Raw genomic sequence first — 24268 nt, 5'->3', positions numbered from 1 at the left:
AATAAAAATATTAAAACTGTGAAATTGCAATGGAAATTCTTTTTGAAATACCAAAGCTCTCCAGGGTTTTTGAAATAGTTTGTATTCACTTGATCTTAGCCAAAAGACCAAGAAGCGATAAAAGTTTGTTTTCATAAGAAGCTTCAACTTTTCCCTCCCGCAAAATTGCTCAGGAAGACCTTTCTTCATAGCACAAATGTAACCTTATTTTCACTTTTGCCCAAAAGATCATAAATTGAGAATGACACCTAAACTAATGAGATTTCATTGCATTCTTTTTCACCTCAAATTATTGAAGCAGCTAATTCAATCTATAATTAGCTGTACAAAATAAGGTCATAGCTACTGTTAACCGAGCACTTACTATGCCCAGGCTTTGTGCTATGCAATTTATGCTATCGAGTGTAACTTAACTAAATGATATGCTATGTTGTTGGAAAGGTTTTATGAACAAACCACTTAACTCTAAAATTCTGTATTATCCTAGCAAACATTTTAATACCATAAACTCTATAAGACATCCAACTTGTGTTGTTACAGTAGAATTTTCTAAATATGCATATATACAGTGTTAGAAATTTAGTCTCAGTGTTCTAGAGGCAAAATGGAGCTAATACCCATAGTCTCTGAATAGAATTTGCAGTGTAACAAAGCAGTTGGGAACATGTGTTTTAAAATTAAATAGAGCTGGGGTCAAACTGCAGCTCCACCAATTACTAGCTATGTGGCAACTTATTATACTTTTTTTTTTTTTTTTTTTTTTGTCTCTTTTGGCATTTCTAGGGCCACTCCTGCAGTATATGGAGGTTCCCAGGCTAGGGGTCTAATCAGAGCTGTAGCCACTGGCCTACACCAGAGCCACAGCAACTTGGGATCCGAGCCTCATCTGTGACCTACACCACAGCTCACGGCAACGCCGGATCGTTAACCCACTGAGCAAGGGCAGGGACCAAACCTGCAACCTCATGGTTCCTCATCGGATTTGTTAACCACTGCGCCACGACGGGAACTCCCCGCAACTTATTATACTTGTGTGGGTCTCATGTTACAGGTGTCAAATATGTATAACATTCTATTTGATTTAATGAGATAATACAAATATAGCAATAGCACAAAGAATACATTCAATCAATGACAAACATCGATGATAAAGGTAAATGCAATACAATGGCAGAATTATGTTAGTTTTATAAAGTATTCTACAACATTGTATTCCCTACCCCTCTTTCTTTCCTTTTTCTTTTTTTGGTCTTTTGGTCTTTTAGGACCGCACCTGCAGCATATGGAGGTTCCCAGGTTAGGGGTCCAATCAGAGGTGTAGCAGCCAGCCTAGGCCACAGCAACGCCAGATCCAAGACGCATCTTCGACCTACACCACAGCTCACAGCAACTGGGGATCCTTAACCCACTGAGCAAGGCCAGGGATCAAACTGAGTCCTTATGGATGCTAGTCGGGCTCATTAACTGCTGAGCCAGGACTGGAACTCCCCTTCCCTCTCTTTCTTTATTGCTTCCCCATGGGGGCCAGACTCAATTAGGGCTAATTAGGTATAGTAACTCTCCACTTGCCTGGTGGTCACTCAGCAATTTAACCTTGTACACAGCTTCAGGCCCAAAACATCTAAATTAGTTGTCACACTGTCTCAGCAAAACCATACACTTTCTCCAGAGAAAAGGCACTTCAACTCTCAATTAGATTCTATTTTCTCTTTTCAGCACCTATTTCTTAACAAACTTGGTTATCCGTGTTTCCAGAAAGTTAGGAAGGAGAGTGATAGCTTGGCACAATGACTCTGCTAAGAAGCAGGCTGATAAATCAAAAAATCAGATTCAGAACTGCATTGTTCCCAGAACAGTGAATGTTTATTCACACGTCAATGCATAATCATAAAATATTTTAGGTTATACTCAATAGCTTCATTTTAAGAGGGAGTAAAATATATAGCTTAAAAGAAAACCAACTAAAAATAATAAAATTAAAATGACTCTCCTTAAATGGTTTTCAGAAGTTTTGGTGGAAAAGCTTTAGTTGTTTAGGAAAGTGAGGAGTCATCTGACTTCTTAAAACAGAGGTTAGAGGAGTTCCCTTCATGGCTCAGCAGAAATGAATCTGATTAGTATCCGTGAAGATGCAGGTTCAATCCCTGGCCTCACTCAGTGGGTTAAAGATCCAGCGTTGCCATGAGCTGCGGTGTAGATTGTAGATGCAGCTGGATCTGGCATTGCTATGGCTGTGGTGTAGGCCAGCAGTTGCAGCTCTGATTTGATCCCTAGCCTAGGAACCTCCATAATCTGTGGGTGCAGTCCTAAAAGACAAAAAATAGATAAAAAATTTAAAAATAAAATAGGAGTTCCCGTCATGGCGCAGTGGTTAGCGAATCCGACTAGGAACCACGAGGTTGCGGGTTCGGTCCCTGCCCTTGCTCAGTGGGTTAACGATCCGGCGTTGCCGTGAGCTGTGGTGTAGGTTGCAGACGCGGCTCGGATCCTGCGTTGCTGTGGCTCTGGTGTAGGCCGGGGGCTACAGTTCCAATTCGAACCCTAGCCTGGGAACCTCCATATGCCTCGGGAGCGGCCCAAAGAAATAGCAAAAAGACAAAATAAATAAATAAAATAAAATAAAATAGAAGTTAGAGAAAGCCAGGTTAGCTGTAAAGAGGACTCAGGGCATGGCAATACTTTTTGTTTTTTATATTTTGGCTGCCCCCTTGGCAGTATATGGAAGTTTCCAGGCCAGGGAATGGTCCCAATCTGCTGCAGTAACAATGCTGGATCCACAAGAGAACCCCTATTGGCAACACTCTTAAAACTGACTTTATAGAAGACAGCTATACAACTGTACTGAGACATGGATTAGCTTTGATATAATCTTTATAATATTAACTAATTTCAATTTGTAAATAATAAGAAAGCTTCAATAAGTTATCTTCTAGGTTCTGGAGGCAACATGTTATCATGGAAAATATTCTGGACAAAGTCTCAGGACATCTAAGTTCTAAATTTGGCTCTGTCAGAGTTCCCGTCGTGGCGCAGTGGCTAACGAATCCGACTAGGAACCATGAGGTTGCGGGTTCGGTCCCTGCCCTTGCTCAGTGGGTTAGCGTTGCTGTGAGCTGTGGTGTAGGTTGCAGACTCGACTCGGATCCCAAGTTGCTGTGGCTCTGGCGTAGGCCAGAGACTACAGCTCCGATTAGACCCCTAGCCTGGGAGCCTCCATATGCCGCCGGAGCGGCCCAAAGAAATAGCAAAAAAAATAAAAATAAAAAAGACAAAAAAAATAAATAAATAAATTTGGCTCTGTCACTGTCTTTGGGCAAATCATACAACCTTTCTAGGTCAGGTTTAGTTTCTTCATCTGCTAAACCGGAATTCATCACGAAAAGGATAAACAAAATATTAAGTGTGATTATGCTATCAGTACTATATTATCATATAGCCTGTAGGACTAAGAGTCAGCCAGCCACTGTAATTCAGACTCATAGAGTTTTGAATTACACTACTGAAATGTCTTCATCTCAGCACTTCCAGACAGATTGCCAGTTTAGGGTTGTATCACAGAATTATATTCCACCTACATCAAAACTTCCTAGATGACGTAACTTTGGTGTATGTGTCACATAACTTTTATATTTCAGGAACTTCTGACATAGTCAGCTATTTGCTACCTTAGGGACAACACACTGTTTTAATATTCCTAACATTCTCATAATGAATTCCCTTTTGTCAGGACATCTACTGCTTATAAGTTCATGGTTGCTGCTGTTTCTGAAGGCCAGTCTCTTTGCTTCTCATTCGGCTTTTCCTTACTTATCTTTTTTACTTCTCTCCAAGAAGTTTGGCCTTCACACCATCACCAGTGAGTGTTTTGGTTTTGTATCAGTGGCAAATGGAGCAATCCCATTACGTGAGATTTAACTAGTGATTTTAACTAGTGATGCAGTGTTCAAAGCCTGAACCTTTAATTCCCAAGACAGCTTGTTGCTACTTTGAATACCAAAGTTTCCCGAAGGTAGGCCTCCACATAAATGAAGTATTTCTGTACATGTTTTTAACAGGATAACTGGTTAAAAGATAATCATGTATCACAGACTACCTTTTCCATTTTCCCAATTTCAGCTTCTAAACACCAAATCAAATACTTTTAAGTTATCAAAAGTAAACACTACTTTCAATTGGTATCCAATGACAAAAAGACAGACAGCAGTAATCGATTTGGCAAAATAGAGGAATATACATATACAGTACCTTTTAAGGCTTCCGTTTCTATATCTACTAATGGCTTTCCCACATAAGCAGTATCGTCTAGATTGTAATACAGTTTTTTAATGACTCCATCGTAACGACTAGTGATAGTAACAGAAGCTTTATCACTTTGAACTTCACAGATGCTATCAAACTGAGACACTGTATCTCCTTCTTTTACATACCTAAGAAAAAGACATAGGACACTTTTACACAAAAACAATAAGGCAAATCATTCTAATATAAATGCCACACTGAGTTAGATCAGTATCCATCCAGCCCCTCATTTGGTCCAGAGGGTACATCAAAGAATGTTTCAGAAAAGACTACAATGGCTCCTGAAGCCTCTTTGATATGTCTCCAAGAATTATAACCTTTTTTTTTTTTGGTCTTTTTGCCATTTCTTGGGCCGCTCCCGCGGCATACAGAGGTTCCCAGGCTAGCGGTCAAATCGGAGCTGTAGCTGCCAGCCTACGCCAGAGCCACAGCAACGCGGGATCTGAGCCATGTCTGTGACCTACCCCACAGCTCACGGCAACGCCGGATCCTTAACCCACTGAGCAAGGGCAGGGATCGAACCCGCAACCTCATGGTTCCTAATTGGATTCCTTAACCACTGCGCCACGACAGGAACTCCAAGAACTATAACATTTTTAAAAACAATTTTAGGAGGTCCCTGGAGGTTCAGTGGGTTAAAGATTCAGCATTGTTACTGCTGTGGCTTGGGTTGCTGCTGTGCTGGCCCAGGAATTTCTGCATGCCATGGATGTGGCCAAAACAAAAAACAAGCAAAACCGACAATTGAGAAAAGAATTCAGGAGTTCCCATTGTGGCACAGTGGGATTGGCGGCGTCTTGGAAGTGCTGGGACACAGTTTCAATCCTCAGCTCAGTGGGTTGAGGATCTGGCGTTGCTACAGTGTGGGTCACAGCTATGGCTTAGATCTGATCCCTGGCCTGGGAACTCCATATGTCATGGGGTGGCCAAATAATAATATTACTACTACTAATAAAATGTTCATAGATCTTTTTTTCTTTTTCAGCTGCACCCATGGCATATGAAGTTCCTGGGGCAGGGACTGAATCCAAGCAAGGAGCTGCTGGTCTATGCCACATCTGCAGCAACACTGGGTCCTTAACCCACTATGCCGGGCCTGGGATCAAGCTGGCACCTCCACAGATACAAGCCTGATTCTTAACCCACTGCACCACTAGGGGAACTAATCCAAAAATTGAATTAAACTGTGAGGTTTTCTGCCTAATCAATTTCTTGGAAGAAAGTCTAAAATCATATTTTAAAAGTGTTATTTTTCTTTTACTGTCTTGGCCTTTATCAAACTTTAAGGGATGACTATTATTTCTAGAATTGTCAAAAATTTGATATTCTCAATACATATCCTTTTAGTTTGAGTTCTTAGTCTTTGTTTCTAAAATGGCTAGTAAGTTTCAGAGTCAGGCTCTTTGATTTGAGGTACACTGCTCTTTCCTTGATCTCACAATGACAGAGATACAGCTGTAAGGTACATCTGTCCTATGACAGTTCTCTTCTAACCTACACAGCAATTATGAGACCTGCAGAGAAACAATGCTCAGATGACTAAATCAGATTCTCTCTCTCTTGTTTTTTTTTTTTTTTTTTTGCTTTTTAGGGCCACACCTAAGGCATATGGAGGTCCCCAGGCTAGGGGTCGAATTGGAGCTACAGCTGCCAGTCCATACCACAGCCAAAGCAATGCCAGATCTGAGCCAAGTCTGCCACCTACACCACAGCTTATGGCAATGCCAGATCCTTAACCCACTGAGCAAGGCCAGGGATCAAACCTGCATCATCATGGATGCTGGTCAGATTTGTTAACCACTGAGTCATAACAGGAACTCCTGAATCAGATTCCTAAAATAATCTTCTTTTCTTTTCTTTTTCTTTTTTGTCTTTTGTCTTTTTAGGGCCGTTCCCGAGGCATATGGAGGTTCCCAGGCCAGGGGTCTAATCAGAGCTGTAGCTGCCAGCCTATGCCAGAGCCACAGCAACATGGGATCTAAGCCCAAGTCTGCAACCTACACCACAGCAACGCCAGATCCTTTAACCCACTGAGCAAGGCCAGGGATCGAACCCACAACTTCATGGTTCCTAGTCGGATTCATTTCTGCTGTGCCACGACGGGAACCCCTCTGTTCTTTTTTTAATGACAATGTCTTTAATTCGAATTCCTTTCTCCATTCTGGTGTACTTTTTTTCGTTTCTTTTTTCTTTTTAGGGCTGAATCTTTGGCATATAGATCAGAACTGCAGGTGTTAGCCTGCACCACAGCCACAGCAATGCAGGATCCGAGCCGCATCTATGACCTATGCCATAGCTCATGGCAATGCTGGGTCCTTAACCCACTGAGTGAGGCCAAAGATCAAACCCACATCCTCATGGATACTAGTGGGTTCGTTACTGCTGAGCCACAAAAGGAATGCCTTAAAAGGATCTTTAACAGTATAAAACTATTGGAGAAAATCTACTGACTCACCTTAACTGCTACTTATAGAAACCTTTAAAAATTTGTTTAGGACACAGAAGTGTTTTCCAGAAAATGGGAAAGGAAGAAAAAGGGTAGAGGCAGATAACTAAACAGATAAATAAATAACTAAATAGAGGTCTTTTGTTTGTTTCATGTTTTGAGGTTTTTTTTTAAACATTTTTTAAAACATTTTTTTAACCTTTTTGAAAAAAAATTTTTTTGGCCATACCCAGGCATGCAGAAGTTCCTGGGCCAGGGATTGAACCTGCACTGCAGCAGTGACTCAAGCCACAGCAGTGACAACACTGGATCCTAAACCACTGAGCCACCAGGGAATTCCAGAAAAATTATTTTTTGAATCTTGCCTTTAATATATTCTAAAAATATAGGTACACTGTCAGGTAATGGTGAGCCAAATGTACCTGCAATCTTCCTGAAGTCATTTTCAGTAAAGAAAGCTTTGACTACATGATGACTTTATTTATTTATTTATTTATTTATTTTTTTAATTTTCCCACTGTACAGCAAGGGGGTCAGGTTATCCTTACATGTATACATTGCAATTACAGTTTTTCCCCCAACATGATGACTTTAAAGTAATTTGGGAAGAAGCTCTAAGTTCATACATTAACTGCTTTTCAGAACACACAGTCACATCAATTTAAAGTCTTTTAGAGGCTAATTTCTCTCTTTAAACTGAAGTGAGGGGTGGACAATGAAACATTTTTTTTAAAAAAAGAGGAAAAGATGATGCTTAACAAATTACATCAAATAAAAATGCCATGATGCATAAGCAACTGTGTCGATAGAATACTGACAACATAAACAAAGTTTATCTTGTTGCTTTAAAAAAGATCAATTGGAGTGCCCGTCGTGGCGCAGTGGTTAACGAATCCGACTAGGAACCATGAGGTTGTGGGTTCGATCCCTGGCCTTGCTCAGTGGGTTAAGGATCTGGCGTTGCTGTCAGCTGTGGTGTAGGTTGCAGACGTGGCTTGGATCTGGCGTTGCTGTGGCTGTGGCGTAGGCCGGTGGCTACAGCTCTGATTAGACCCCTAGCCTGGGAACCTCCATATACTGCAGGAGTGGCCCTAGAAATGCCAAAAAAGACCAAAAAAAAGATCATTATAAGGAGTTCCCATTGTGACTCTGTGGTTAACAAACCCAACTAGTATCCATGAGGACTCAAGTTTGATCCTTGACCTTGCTCAGTATTGCCATGAGCTGTGCTGTAGGTTGCAGATGCAGCTTGGATCTGGCATTGCTGTGGCTGGGGTGTAGGCCAGTGGCTAAGCCTCCAATTCAACCCCTAGCCTGGGAACCTCCATATGCCAGGGATGTGGCCCTAAAAAGACAAAAAAAAAAAAAAGACCATTATATGTAACAGAAGGAGGTTTCTCAATTTAAATAGATTTCTATTTTTATTCAAATTATTTTTATACTTACCTAAATTTTTTTTGGAGCCCTGTTGTGGTTCAGCGGGTTAAGAACCCAACTAGTATCCATAAAGATGTGGGTTTGATCCCAGGCCTCACTGAACAGGTTAAGGATCCAGTGTTGCTGCAGGCTGCAGCACAAGTTGTGGATGTGGCTTGGATCTGGCATTGCTGTGGCTATGGCATAGGGTGGATGGAAACTGTGGCTCTGATTCAGCTCCTAGCCAGGGACTTCCATACACTGCAGGTGGCACCCTAAAATGAAAAAAAAAAAAAATTTTTTTTTTCCCCATAATAACTTACCATTCTTTAACAGTTACTTCTCTAATCCCTTCTCCGATGTCTGAGAGTTTGAACTGAACGATCTGTCCCTGTAAAACTTCCAAGACAAGAGAGAAATGATCTCATTAAATATGTAATATAGTGTTAATAGACAGAGGCTTTGACATCTAAAATTAGAAAATATTCTCAAGCAGAGGCAGAAATCATCCCATTTTATACATTTAAAAAAGTATTTTATAATATTTAAAAGCATAACCCTCATTCATAACCATCCAAGATTTATATAAATTGTTCAGTGACACAGACCTATTGATATTGCCACAGAACTGACATTTTTCCTTTTTTTTCCTCTGGCCTCACTCTCAACATGTGAAAGTTCCTAGGCCAGGGACAGAACCCTTGCACAGCAGTGATCCAAGCTGCTGCAGTGGTAACACCAGATTTGCCAGATTCTTTTTTTTTTTTTTTGCCTTTTTTTTGCTATTTCTTGGGCCGCTCCCGTGGCATATGGAGGTTCCCAGGCTAGGGGTCAAATCAGAGGTGTAGCCACCGGCCTACACCAGAGTCACAGCAACATGGGATCTGAGCCGCGTCTGCAAGCCACACCACAGCTCACGGCAATGCCGGATCCTTAACCCACTGAGCAAGGCCAGGGACCGAACCCGAAACCTCATGGTTCCTAGTCGGATTCGTTAACCACTGCGCCACGATGGGAACTCCCAAGATTTGCCAGATTCTTAATGCAATGCACCACAAGAGAACTCCCAAAACTGACATTTTCTGTCTTCCAAAACAATGTTCTTTTAAAGGGTATAGAAGGCCCTTGCAACAAATGAGACTTTGGGAGTTCTCGTTGTGGCGCAGTGGAAATAAATTCGACTAGTATCTATGAGGATGCAGGTTCAATCCCTGGCCTTACTCAGTGGGTCGAGGATCTAGTGTTGCCATGAGCTGTGGTGAAGGTCACAGATGTGACTCGGATCCTGTGTTGCTGTGGCTGTGGCACAGGCTGGCAGCTACAGCTCTGATTTGACCCCTAGCCTGGGAACTTCCATATGCCTCTGCTTCGGCCCTAAAAAACAAGAAAACAAATGAGATTTTGCAACAATAGCAATAAACAAAAATAGAACAAGATATTGTACGAAGGGAGATTCAGTTGGATCTCCTGGTTTTATGTTATGAAACAATAATAAACATTAATGACTGACTCTTAAAACACTTTTGCCTTCATATAACTCATCTCATTCTTAGTGCCTAAAGATCAGGCAGATCCATATCTAGAAGATTTGCCCAAACTATGTTCTGCCAACTTATAATTACATTTTAGTCTTTTCTTTCCCTTCCCAATTTTTTTCTTCTTGGCCGTGCCCTCAGCATGTGGAAATTACTGGGCAAGGGATCGAAGGGATGGATCCTGAGCCACAGCAGCAACTTCAGCCATAGCAGGGATAATGCCAGATACCTAACTGGCATTTTTTCACTCTTCCCATTTTTCACTCCTTTTCAAATGTCTACACCCTTTTCATGAGAGTTAGATGCCAATGATACTTTACAGTAATTATTCCTAAGACAGAAAGTATTTCTAGGCAACAGAAAGTACGTACGGATCCTCTCAGTTTTCCAAATTAGCAAATGGCTTTGAACTGATTGAAAAGTGCTCCTCTGTCTTTAAACTGCTATTAATCAAAACTGTTTTATAACATACATAAGCCAATGAGGTAGGAACATTTTCTTTAAAAAATACGAAATCAGTAGCTAAGAAATACTGGAGTTCCTGTTGTGGTGCATGGGAAACAAATCCGACTAGGAACCATGAGATTGTGGGTTTGATCCCTGGCCTCACTCAGTGGGTTAAAGATCTGGCATTGCCATGAGCTGGGGCATAGGTCACAGACGCAGCTGATCTGGTATTGCTATGGCTCTGGTGTAGGCCAGTGGCTACAGCTCTGATTCAGCTTGTAGCCTAGGAACCGCCATATGCCGCAGGTGCGGACCTAAAAAGCCAAAAATTAATTAAAGAGTAGTGGGAGTTCCTGTCATGGCTCAGTGGCTAATGAATCCGACTAGGAACCATGAGGTTGTAGGTTCGATCCCTGGCCTCGCTCAGTGGGTTAAGGATCCGGTGTTGCTATGAGCTGGGGTGTAGGTCGCAGTCACGGCTCGGATCCCAAGTTGCTGTGGCTCTGGCGTAGGCTGGCGGCTACAGCTCCGATTGGATCCCTAGCCTGGGAACCTCCATATGCTGCAGGTGCGGCCGTAGAAGACAAAAAAAAAAAAAGAAGGCCGAAAGAACCGGTTCCTAACACTGTGAAGATAAAGTATTATATGAAAGAGGAGTAGGAGAAGGGGAGCCAAAAAAAAAAAAAAAAAACAGAGAATTGGATAGATGTGGGGAGAGCAAGGAGGGCCAGGCTAGAAGTAAAAGGTCAGCTTTTTTTTCACATTAAGTCTTCAAGTGCTGAATAAGACACAGAACGTTATGTCCTACAGGCTATTTTGAGATCATACTTACCAGCACTTGTTTTCAGCAAATGATGAGGATGACTATACTTGAATGAAGGAGCACCAAAGGAACAAACATATTTTGGCTTTAAAACATGAACATTACCGCTTGTTTGAAAGTAGCGGACACAAATCTAGAGAGGAGCGAACAACAAAGTAAAAGCTTTTATAAATGACCTTAATGGCTTGACTTTACATATACACTGAATCTCAAGTCTATTCTAAAAACAGAACAATCACTATCACAATAAAAATAATATAAAGTTATGTAGGCTGAAATCAGGACACTGGCAGCAATGACAAGTTTCTGATGTATTTCTGGTCAACAAATCAAAGGAATTCTAGCTCCAGCACAGAGAATATTTTGTTGTTCTTTTGTTTAGTAAAACTGTATCCTTAGAGTCAGATTATGATCGTAGCCTAAAATTCTCTAGGAAAAGTAAAAAATTTTCACAATGTATTCTGTATAAACACATCAGCTTGTAGTTATACTTGAGTCATTAAAGACTTCTTAAAATAAAACAACTAAAGAATTCAAAACTGGAGTTCCCGTCGTGGCGCAGTGGTTAACGAATCCGACTAGGAACCATGAGATTGCGGGTTCGATCCCTGCCCTTGCTCAGTGGGCTAAAGGATCTGGCGTTGCCGTGAGCTGTGGTGTAGGTTGCAGACGCGGCTCGGATCCCCTGTTGCTGTGGCTCTGGCGTAGGCTGGCAGCTACAGCTCCGATTGGACCCCTAGCCTGGGAACCTCCATATGCCGCAGGAGCGGCCCAAGAAATGGCAAAAAGACAAAAAAAAAAAAAAAAAAAAAGAGTTCAAAACTGACATCTAAAGACCATGAAAAACATATGCAATACTATACTTAAAGGTTTTCTTATTGCACTTTATAGATGACTTTAGATTTAACTACTTTACATAAAATCTTAAAATAATAAAATACATTATAGAAATAAGTAGGACTGAAGGTTATTTCATTTGATATATCAAAACCTAAGTATCTGAAAGGCAGACTATTTTATTTTGAAAGTTAACTTTTCAATGTTATTAATGCCTGATTAACTACATCACACTTTTTTTTTTGTCTTTTGTCTTTTTAAGGCCACACCCGAGGCATATGGAGGTTCCCAGGCTAGGGGTCAAACTGGAGCTGTAGCTGCCAGCCTCACCACAGCCACAGAATCACTAGGGCAGAGCCGTGTCTTCGACCTACACCACAGCTCACGGCAATGCTGGGCCCTTAACCCACTGAGCAAGGCCAGGGATCGAACCTGCAACCTCATGGTTCCTAGTCGGACTCACTTCTGTTGTGACATGACGGGAACTCCTCTTGGGGTTTTTTAATTAAAAAAAATTTTTTTGGCTGTGCCCATTGCATGTGGAAATTCCTGGGCCAGGGATCTAACCCACATCACAGCAGCAACCTGAGCTGCTGCAGAGACAATGCTGGATCTTTGCTGCACCACAAGAGAACTCTCCCCCCGCCTTTTTTTTTCTTTTTAAGATTTCATACATGAGTGATACCATACAGCATTTTTATTTCTCTGACTTATTTTACTTAGGATAATGCTTTTCAAGTCTATCCATGTAGCTGCAAATGGCAAAATTCCTTTTTTATGGCTAAGTAGTACTCCACTGTATATATACATATATAGTTATAATATATATTATAGTCATGCTATAATATATATTTATGAACTAGAACTTCTCACAGCTGATAATATCAAAGCTCAGATCTTCTTGATCATTACATAAGTTAATGGGCATGTAGGGAGCTTCCATATCTTGGAAATTGTAAATAATACTGCTATGACATTGGGGTGCATTTATCTTTTCCAATTAGTATTTTGTTTTGGATATGTACCCAGGAGTGGAACTGCTGGGTCATATGGGAGGTCTATTTTTAGTTTTTTTGAGAGACCTTCATACTGTTTCCCAAAATGGCTACATCTACTTATCTTCCCACTCATAGTGGACCAAGGGCCCCTTTTTTCCACATCCTCACCAATATTTGTTATTTATCTTCTTCCTGATGATAACCATTCTGACAAGTGTGTGGTGATATTTCATTGTGGTTTTAATTTGTATTTCCCTGATGATTAGCAATGTTAGCATCTTTTCATGTGCCTATGGCCACCTGCATTTCTTCTTTGGAAAAATGTTACCCCCTCCCACTTTTTTGCTTTTTAGGGCCTCACCTGTGGCATATGAAGTTCCCAGGGTAGGGGTCAAGTCAGAACTGCTGCTGGCCTACACCACTGCCACAGTAACTTGGGATCCAAGCCTCGTCTGTGACCTACACCACAGCTCACAGCAACATCGGATCCTTAACCCACTGAGCAAGGCCAGGGAATGAACCTGCATCTTCATGGCTATTAGTCAGGTTCGTTACTGCTGAGCCATAATGGGAACTCCCTCTTCTGTCCAATTTTTAATTGCAGTTCGTTTTGTTTTTGTTTTTTTTTTTTGTTTGTTTGTTTGTTTTTTTGATATTGAGTTGTATGAGCTGTTTATAAATGCTGGATAGTAATTCCTTATTTGTCATATCATTTGCAAATATTTTCTCTCTTTTTTGTCTTTTCTAGGGCCGCTTCTGCGGCACATGGAGATTCCCAGACTAGGGGTCAAATTGGAGCTGTAGCCGCCAGCCTACGCCAGAGCAACAGCAACACGGGATCCAAGCCACGTCTGCAACCCACACCACAGCTCACGGCAACACTGGATCCTTAACCCACTGAGCAAGGCCAGGGATCGAACCCGCAACCTCATGGTTCCTAGTCAGATTCGTTAACCACTGAGCCATGACGGGAACTCCGAAAATATTTTCTCTTATTCAGAAAGCTGTCTTCTCATTTTGTTTATAGTCTCCTTTGTTTTGTAAAAGCTTTTAAGTTTAATTAGGTCCCATTCGTTTCTATTTCCTTTACTTTTTTTTCCCTTCTTTGGCCATCCCACAGCAGATGAAGTTCCCAGGCTAGGGATCAGATCCAAACCACAGTTGCAGCAACACTGGATCATTTAATGAACACACTGCCCCTGCCAGGGATCAAACCCATTCCTCACAGTGACTGGAACTGATAGAGTAGGATTGATTTTTTTGTTTTATTGTTTTTTTTCTCTTTCATTTTACAGTAGGATTCTTTTTTTTTTTTGTCTTTTTGCTATTTCTTTGGGCCGCTTCCGAAGCATACGGAGGTTCCCAGGCTAGGGGTCCAATTGGAGCTATAGCCGCTGGCCTATGCCAGAGCCACAGCAACTCGGGATTTGAGCCGCGTCTGCAACCTACACCACAGCTCACGGCAACGCCAGATCCTTAACCCACTAAGCAAGGGCAGAGACCGAACCCGCAACCTCATGGTTCCTGGTCAGATTTGTTAACCACTGTGCCACAACGGGAACTCCCTCATTTTACAGTAGGATTCTTAAGCCACTGTACCACAGCAGGAACGCCTCCGGCCTTTCATTTAGATCTTTAATCCACTCTGAATTTATTTTTGTGTATGGTGTTAAAATACTTTAATTTCATCCTCTCACATGTAGCTGTTCAATTTTCTCAGCACCACTTAATCAAGAGACTCATTTCTCCACTGCATATTCTTGTTTTGTTGTAGATTAATTAACTGTAACTGTGTGGGTTTATTTCTGGTCTCTCTATCCTGCTCTATTGGTCTATGTGTCTGTTTTTATGCCACTACTGTACTGTTTTGATGACTCTAGCTTTGCAGTATAGTCAAAAGTCAGGGAGCATAGACTTTTCCAGCTCTATTTTTCTTTCTCAAGATTGTTTTGGCTACTGGGGGTCTTTTGTGTTTCCACATAAATTTTAAAATTATTTGTTCTAGTTCTGTGAAAAATGCCATTGGTATTTTGATAGGAATTGCAATGATTCTATAGATTGCCTTGGGAAGTAGTCATTTTAACTATATTGATTCTTCCAAGAACATGGTACATTTTTCTATTTGTGTCATCTTCAATTTCAATTTATTAAAGCCTGATGAACATCACATTTTTAGACATAAACTACAGAAATTTCTAATTTTCTTAGTATAGCTGAGGATACTGGTATGTATTTGAAATTTTTCATTAATGTAGGAGTTACTTTTACTTAAAAAATTACCATATATTATCATGTACTTTAGTGGTGATTAGCCCCTAAAATTTAATTTATACATATTGTGTATTATAGTCATGTTATAATACATATTTATGAACTAGAATTTTGTTATTTTTCTTACAGCTAATAAAATATAAAAACCAAATACTTGGTTTACTGACAAGAATAATACATTTAAATTCTTTTATTTACTTATTTATTTTTGTCTCTTTTTTTGCCATTTCTTGGGCTGCTCCCATGGCATATGGAGGTTTCCAGGCTAGGGGTCAAATTGGAGCTGTAGCCACCGGCCTACACCACAGCCACAGCAACTCGGGATCCAAGCTGCATCTGCGACCTACACCACAGCTCACGGCAACACCAGATCCTTAGCCCATTGAGCGAGGCCAGGGATCGAACCCACAACTTCATGGTTCCTAGTTGGATTCGTTAACCACTTCACCACGACGGGAACTTCCACATTTAAATTCTTATGTAATCTTTCATTTTATTTTTTTTAGGGCTGAGCCTGCATGAAGTTCCCAGGCTAGGGGTTGAATCAGAGTTGTAGCCGCTGGCCTACACCACAGCCACAGCAATGCCAGATCTGAGCTGCATCTGTGAACTTCACCACAGCTCATGGCAATGCCGGATTCTTAATCCACTGAGTGAGGCCAGGGATTGAACCTGCGTCCTCATGGATACTAGTCAGATTCGTTTCCACTGAGCCATGACAGGAACTCCTAATTTTTCACTTTAATTTCCAGGCTGTTACTGGATTTCTGAAGGCAAAGAAAAAGTAAAGAACCCGTTCCTAAAACATGAATAATCTTCAATTGTACATTTTAGCTTTAAAGGAACTAATCTTTTTTTTGGCTGCACCTGTGGCACACAGAAGTTCCTAGGCCACGGACTAAATCCATGGCACAGCAGCAGCAGTGAAAATGTCAGATCCTTAATCCAGTAAACCACCAGGGAACTCATTAAAGCAACTAATCTTTTTTTTTTTTTTTTCTTTTGTTTCTTTTTTGGCTATACCTGCAGCACCTGGAAGTTCCCAGGCCTAGGCCAAGGACCAAATTCAAGCCACAGCTACAAATTACACCATAGCTGCAGCAATGCCAGATCCTTAACTCACTGCACTAGGCCAGGGATTGAACCTGTGCCACCACAGAGACAATGCCAGATCATTCACCTACGAGCCACAGCAGGAACTCCCAAAGCAATTAATCTGTATAATCTCTATATTATATTCTTATTAACAACAACATGCAGGCTATGAATATAAAGCCTAACTAAAATAACTAAAATTGATAGCTTAAAACTTAGCAGGAAATGAAAAAGTTCTCTTTCCTAAACACCCCCATTTTGTCTGTTTTTCGTTTCTCCTTTAACTCTCAAAAACTGGGCTCTTGGTCAACAACAGAATCAAAGGAATAAATCAATCTCTGTTGCCTCAGACATTACACAATTTAGGGACTGTAAATGAAAGTGCTGAGTTATACAGATTCACCTCAATATAACTTAAATGGGTTCATATTTTTAAACCCTTTGAAAGAAAATTAAACTACTAGAAGATTCTATCTTCAACAACCTAACTTATTGCAAAACTATTAATGGGTTAAAGGAGGCAAAAACTATCAAACTTAACATGTATTGAGAACCTACTATGCTCTGGGTACTTTAAAGGTCATGCATCTGGAATGCATCTTTTTTTTTTTTTTAGCATTCCCTTTCTCTTATTTAATTTTTTAAGGTTTTATTTTTTCCATTACAATTGATTTACATGTTCTTTCATCATTTTGTTTTCTTCCCTACCCCCTGCATCTTCTTTTTACCTCAGTTACTTTTTAGAATAGGCACATTAGCCCTCTTTAACAACTCAGAGACTAAAGATCAGAAAGGGAAAGTAATTTGTCCAAGATCACACAGCAAAAGAATGGCAAAACTCAGCTCTGATGACAAGTAAATTTGATTCCAAAATCCAGACTCATTCTATCACACCACATGACTACAAATTAGGAGAAATAATCTCTGTTCTCTAGGACTTTCCAACCTAGTTGAGACAACAAAGACACACACATACCACGTATTCTCCTCTCTCATACATGGGCAGGTATGCTCAAAGTTCTTGTAATAAACACAAATAACAAGTGTTAAAGAAGTTTATGTAGGAGTTCCCACCCTGGCACAGCGGAGACACATCCAACTAATATCCATAAGGGTGCGCATTTGATCCCTGGCCTTGCTCAACAGTTTAAGGAACCGGCATTGCCCTGAGCTGTTGTGTGGTATTGGTCACAGATGAGGTTTGGATCCCACATTGCTGGTGCAGGCTGGCAGCTGCAGCTCCAATTTGACCCCCAGCCTGGGAACTTCCATGTGCTGCAGGTACAACTCTTAAAAAAAAAAAAGTTTACATAGAGATTTTTTTAAAGATTGACTTGACCTAGGAAGGCTTCCTGAAGAAAGATTTAAGCTGGGCCTTGCATAACAGGTATAAGTAAATAAAGAAAAGCAGTACACTTTTATAGCAGAGGAAACACTAAACAAAGGTACTGAAGCAAGAACTTGGTTAGCATGTGTCCTAGGGCAGTGGGTAACCTGATTTGGCTTGATCAAATTTCTCAAAGGGGGCAGAGGAAGGAGTTCAAGGACCAAACTGCTGATGACTATAAAGATCAGCATAAGGAGCTTGAACTCACACATTATGGGTTATTAAAGAACAAGGATTAAGAAATTAATCTAGTTGTATATTTTTTTTTAATAATTAGACTACAACAGGTAAAGCCTGGAGAGAGGGCAAAGTTAAGACACTATTATTGTATGTGAGGTGTAAAATGGTAGGCTCCTTCCTGGCTGAGGTGATTGAGTGGAAAAAAGAAAACAAGCAACACAAATGCAATAGGCATTATGTGATAAACAGGGACTGAATGGCTATCAGGACAATGTTAAAACACATTAGCAAAGCTGCCAAATAAGAGGATAAAAAGGAAAATAGAAGCTTAAAAATGGGAGTTCCCATCGTGGCTCAATGGTTAACGAATCCACTAGGAACCACGAGTTTGCAGATTCGATCCCTGGCCTTGCTCAGTGGGTTAAAGATTGGCGTTGCCGTGAGCTGTGGTATGGGTCAGAGATGCTATTCGACCCCTAGCCTGGGAACCTCCATGTGATGCAGGAGCGGCCCTAGAAAAGGCAAAAAGACAAAAAAAAAAAAAAAAAAAAAAAAAAAAAAAAAAAAAAAAAAGCTTAAAAACAGAAGGGCGAAGAAAAAAGTAGGAAAGGCATTTTTTTTTCTGAATTCATTTTTCTTCTTTTACAAGCAACACAAAAAATAGAAAGCAATGAAAAGAAGGTTTAGCAGATTCATATAATAAGGAAATAAATTAGTAATAATTCAACAGGCAGTTGCTGAGCACAACTTAAGACAGGATTGCTTGCACTTGGGAATTCAAAGCTAAATAAGATACAGAATAGAGTCTCTGAATTCAAATTTCTTACACTTTACTGGAGGAAGACAGTCAAAATAGAAAAATTCAAGATGATAGGGTAAATTAATCAAGAGTCAAATGCATGATGTCATATGGAGTATAAACACAACATAAGCGTTTCTTAATAATTCACTATAGGTGATAAGACCTCTTGTTGCTTATAATTTTTACAACAGATGAAAAAAGAAGACTTATTACTGAGTTGTTCAACAAATGTTTATCGAGTACATACTATGTACCAGGCACTTAGAGAACAAAATTCATGTGATTCCTTCCCTTATGGAAGGAACAGTCCATACTGTAAAAAGTAAAAATAACCCTGGCGATTACAACAGTGTTAAAATGGGAGAGACAGTGTTAAGAAAACATAAGGAGGGACCCTACCTGTAGAAAGTGAACTTGAAGTAAGATCTAAGGGATGAGAAGGAGTCACCCATAGGTGAGATGTGTTGCAGATAAGACTGTTAGAGGATTAAGGCAAGTCTTTAAACCAGAGGAAATGCATGTGCAGAGGTTTGGAGTTCAGAGAGGGAGAGAACAGTCTGTGTTCAAGTAACTGAAATTGTTCAATATACTTCTGGTGTAGTTATTAGTGTGGGCTGATAGTAAAGCATCAGTGTCAGGGTTGAGCGGGTGAGTTTTAGCAAGGAATGAGGCCTGAGAGATTGGAAATTGCTCATAAATTGCTTCACAGTCATCTGAATTCTAAGGATTTTGCTGAAATCAGTTTTAAGCAAGGTAATGACATTCTCAAATGCATGTCTTACACCATAAGATCACTCTGGCAACACTATGGAGAATGAGTTGGCAAGGCACAAGATAAGAGGTAGAAGCCCAGTTTAGGAAGATCTAGGGATTATCTGTAATTGGAGACAGGGACTAGATTTTTTTTTTTTTTTTTGTCTTTTTGGGCCGCTCCCGCGGCATATGGAGGTTCCCAGGCTAGGGGTCGAATTGGAGCTGTAGCCACCGGCCTACACCACAGCCACAGCAACGTGGGATCCGAGCCGCGTCTGCAACCTACACCACAGCTCACGGCAACGCCGGATCATTAACCCACTGAGCAAGGGCAGGGACCGAACCCGCAACCTCATGGTTCCTAGTCGGATTCGTTAACCACTGCGCCACGACGGGAACTCCAGGGACTAGATTTTTGAGAGACTTCCAGGCTAGAATCAAGAGAACCAGGTTTGAGGGTTTAGTTACAGAGCCTAGGGTCTAATGCGGCTTGGAGGCCTTAGAGCAAACACTGTGAGATGGCTCAAGACTAGCCCTTCCAAGCTCCCCTGTAACACAGTTCTAGCCAGTGAGTCTCAGTGTTTCAACACTTTCTTTCTTTCTTTGAACACATAGTTATAGCAGCCGTCCCGTGATCCTGAGAGAAAGGCCAAATGAACTGATGAAATAAGAACCCTGATAAGGATGAACCATTTAATCAGTGCCAGGTGCCACCTGTCAGGTGTTTTGTATACACAGGTACTTAACACAGGTACTTATTTGTATACACATGTACATATTGATTGGGTTTATTACTTAATAGCTGACAAACACCTAATACACATTCAATTTGAAGATTTCCAGGAGAGTAAGACATATGATAGGTCTGGAGTAGAGCTGGCTCAGAGATGGGAACTTCAGGAATCATCAGCATATAAATGGCAACTTAAATCAAAGAACTGGATGAGGTAACCCAGGACGTGCATGAAATACAGACTGCCAAGTCAGAACCTTTAGAAACACCAATATTTACCAGTTAGGCAGGGAAAAAGGAGGAGGTTGGGATCAAGTGTTCAAAGATGTGGGAAGAGTAATATCGGGAAGTTGGTGTCAGAGAAAACAAGGATGAAGAGCTTTCAAAAGAAGGCAGGCTTTCTTCTGGTTACCTCCTACTTAGTTTTCACAAATTTCAAATCTCACAGTATTTTCTGGGCATTTGCCTCATCTTTTCGTGCTGTGCTGTAATTGCTTGTTTAATATCCTTCTCTCTCTGCCCTGTGCCAGACAGCACGGCTGTAATTAAACTGAGAGGGTAGAGTTCAGTCTAGTCTTATTCACATTTGCATCCCCAATTCCTAGCACTGTACCTGCTACATAGCAGGCTCTTGAAAGGTTTTGTAACGTCAGGGGTCGAACACTGTAGAAAAATCCAAAAGAGTGGACTCAGGACGATAAACGCTATGCAAATAGGACGAAACACTATGCTTACAGGGATGTTAACAGTTTCATCTCAGCAAAGGGAACTGTGTCAAAGGGGAGACAAGAAGGGGAAATAGTGATGAATGGTAACTCTGGTGATACAAAAGTTTGGAAAGATACCGGTGCAGATGTAGGAGGCAAGTATAAGCCCAAAGAACAAAGCTTGAACCTCTCCGCTGCTCAAGCAAGGACTTAAGGAGTTGTTTCCTTGCCCAGTCTCCTCCTCTGGACTGTAAATTCCTCGAGGGCAGGAGTCGTAATTACCAGCGTCCGGGACAAAGAGATGCTCAATAAATGCTGAATGAATATAGTATATCTCCGTACCTCCAGTGCCCGGTACCCAGAGGGTGCTCAGTGAATGGCTACTGGGCCAAAGTCGAGCTGGGCTTTGGGGTTCAGATGGAGCGGGAGGAAGACCGGGTTACCTCAGAAGCGCACGCAGGTAAGGAGAGAAACTGGGTCTCCAGCCAGGTTGGCTCGCCACCTTCGCTGCCCTTCGTTGTGCACACATCCCTCCACCTTTCCATCACGCGAGACCTGCACGCGAGGCACTCGGAGGACAAAGTTAACACACCTCCCCCAGGTGACGCCGGACAACCACATCTTCCCGACCTCAGATCTGCCCAACCTGCTTACCAGCCGCCCAGCATTGCGGCTCCAGGTCCTCAGCACACGCGCTGCAGCCATCTTACTCCGGAAATGACAACTGCTCCGGGGTTGGACGAGCTGCCCCGGCGGGGACCTATCCGGAGCCGGAAAACGCGCCTCCCCCAAGCCTCGGGTGGAGAGCGAAGGAACGAGCCTCCCACCCAAGAGCCAACCAGGGAGCGGGGCGGGGCTGAGAATAACCCCAGAGGGGGCGGGGCGCCCTGCGGAGAGGGAAAGAGCCTGGGGGAGGGGAGCCAAGTGGGGAGGAGGGCAGTGCAAATTTAATTTCCGTGACGCTTCTGAGTAAAGCACTGCTGTGTAAGTAATGTGCCCTCACGATCGTCTTTTCGGTCCAAGTAACGGAGGAAATAGAGTATGTTAAAGAAACATGAAGGGTATTCACCTGGAGAAATTTAGGTTGAAGTAAGATCTGCAGGATAAGTAGGAAGGAAAAAAAACAAAACAAAACAGAAACATTCCTTCAGCTTGTTAATATAACCACCTTGGTTACAGGAGACGGTACTGTACTCTGTAGCAAGGGTCTGTACCCATGGTGGAGTCAAGTCTATGCTGGAATACTTCCTAATGCCTGGCATTTCTCACTTCATTGAAAGTTCTTGGTTACTGAAATTGGCTTTTAGATTTTTTTTTCATGGAAGATGAACAAGACTACCAGGTTTGAGATAAACGTCATCGAGGTTACCTCTCCTTCTGGGATAATGCTGCACGATGTTGCTACCCAACACAGGCAATATACATCACAGACACAGTACCTGGATTTACCTGCCTCATGGAGAAATGCCGAATAGATGTCGGTGAAACCGATAAAGAAAAGATTAGCGCTTTAATTGTCAATCCTCCTCACAGCAACTAGGAAACTAATTGGTAGAAATGTCCAGGATGATACTTTTCTATTCTAGCCTCTTAAATAGGAATGAAAATCTGTACAGATGTCTAAAGAATTACAGAGGAAAAGGCCAGAACAAAGGAAAAATCATAAATCCTCAACACTGAAGATGAGTGGCTGTAAAACAAAATTTCATGTATTTCATAAATTCACTAATATTACTCAAAGTCAGACTTTTGCCTTATTTGCCTTTCAGTGTATTCTCTCTCTCTCTTCTGCTACTTTGATTTTTTTAACTTTCCAACAAAATATTTTATAGGTACTAAAAATATACTATATGCCTGTGTTTGTATAAAGAGGTAAAGTAGCTATGCCTTTGAACTGAATTATTTTTCTTCCCAAGGTCCCTATAACACCTTCTTCCTCTTTTTTTTTTTTTTTTCCCTTTTCTTTTCAGGGCCATACCTGTGCATATGGACGTTCCTGGGCTATGGGTCTGCAGCTGCCAGCCTACACCATAGCCACAGCAACGTGGGACCTGCACCGAAATTTGCAGTAACTCCAGATCCTTAACCCACTGAGTGAGGCCAGGGATCAAACCCGCACCATGTAGGGTTCTTAACCCATGGAGCCAAAACGGGGAATTCCCCACGTTTTTCTACTTTACCTAACTTTACCTTCTCCCAAGAAACTATCTGTTTTCTTTTCTTTCACATTTTTTTTTTTACCTCTGTGGATTACTGCTTCCCAACTTCATTTTATGTTGCCTTATCTTTCCTTCCAATATCAAGAGATTTGTCATCTATTCACTAGTTAATCCTTTCACCTGGGCTCCAAATAACCAGATAACCCACGTCTTCTTTTTAAAAAGTGAATAAAATGGTTATTACCTGGCAATTCCATTCCTAGGGTACCCAACAGAAATAAAAACATAAGTCCACACAAACTAGCACAAGAATGATTGTAACAGCCTTATTCCTATTAGCCCCAAACTAGAAATAGCCCAAATGTCCTTCAATACACGAATGAATAAACAAAATGTGGTGGATTCATATAATGGAATATCATTCATCACTAACAATGATTCAAGTATTGGGAGTTCTCTGATGGCCTAACAGGTTGAGACTCCTGCATTCTCACCACTGTGGCTCTGGCTGCTGCTGTGCGGAGCAGGTTTGATCCCGGGCCCAGGAATTCCCATATACTGCCTGTGTGGCAAAAAAGAGAGAGAGAACGTGAAATAAACGTTGCAACTCTCATCAAAATAATAAATAAATAAATAAAATATTTGAGGTAGGAGGAGATGGGCCCCTCAGCTGAACACAGATGGGAATTACTAGGTGGAGGAAATTGGGCCTTGTTTCTCTTTGACACTTCAAGGAGAAAGTTAATGGCAGGAGCTGAGCTCTGCTGGGGTAAAAGATGACATCAATCACTCCTGGGATCAAGGAGACATCCCTAATTACACATAGGCATCAAGACTCCTAGGGGTCAAAAACGGAGGGGGTACCAGGCCCGAATAAGTTGATACCTTCTCACAACCCTTTGTCCTGAAATTCGTCTTAGCCAAAAGATGTGCATGCATACAGGGAGGGCCTTGGGTCTGGTCAGGTGTGAGAAATAAAAGAAGATAATTGGCCAAAGGAAAACAAAGACCCAGAACTATCCTGTTTAAGTGATTTAAATCACCTCTCAGGTATAGGGGGACTCTTAGGAGTGTATCACTGCTTTGCTTCTGACTTAAATTACTTCTCTGTTTGATCTCTCACATGATGTACTGTGTTTCTAAAAATAAACTTTGTACCTGTTTTTACAGTGTTTGCCTCCTTGAAACAGTCCTGCTTTCAATGTGGGCAAATCAGGGAAATTCTGATTTTAGCTTCTAGCTGGTCTAGCAGATAGGATTCCTGGTCCTCATTCAGGCTGCCCAGGTTTAATTCCAGAGCAGAGAATTAAGATCTCGATCCAGGAGTTCCTGTTGTGTCTAAGCAGTAACGAGCTCGACCAGTATCCATGAGGACACAGG

The 24268-nt window shown here is 41.4% G+C and overlaps 1 protein-coding gene across 2 annotated transcripts in view; it reads right to left on the bottom strand.

The window, feature by feature from the left end:
* DBT (dihydrolipoamide branched chain transacylase E2) overlaps positions 1–21537 on the bottom strand; it is a 39350-nt gene extending 17813 nt beyond the window's left edge. The window contains exons 1-4 of one of the 2 annotated variants that reach the window (XM_003481505.4): positions 21384–21537; positions 10976–11099; positions 8485–8560; positions 4246–4427 (exon numbers count right to left, since the gene is read on the bottom strand). In XM_003481505.4, the coding sequence (XP_003481553.2) occupies positions 4246–4427; positions 8485–8560; positions 10976–11099; positions 21384–21434 (433 nt within the window). In that variant the 5' untranslated portion in view covers positions 21435–21537. Of the gene's footprint in view, positions 1–4245; positions 4428–8484; positions 8561–10975; positions 11100–21172 lie in introns of both variants that reach the window. The other variant, XM_013997349.2, reaches the window with a different exon arrangement.

Source organism: Sus scrofa, chromosome 4 (assembly GCF_000003025.6).
Source record: "Sus scrofa isolate TJ Tabasco breed Duroc chromosome 4, Sscrofa11.1, whole genome shotgun sequence".
Classification (NCBI taxonomy): domain Eukaryota; kingdom Metazoa; phylum Chordata; class Mammalia; order Artiodactyla; family Suidae; genus Sus; species Sus scrofa.
The sequence above is the reverse complement of the archived record's forward strand: the minus strand, read 5'-3'. Positions and strand labels throughout refer to the sequence as shown.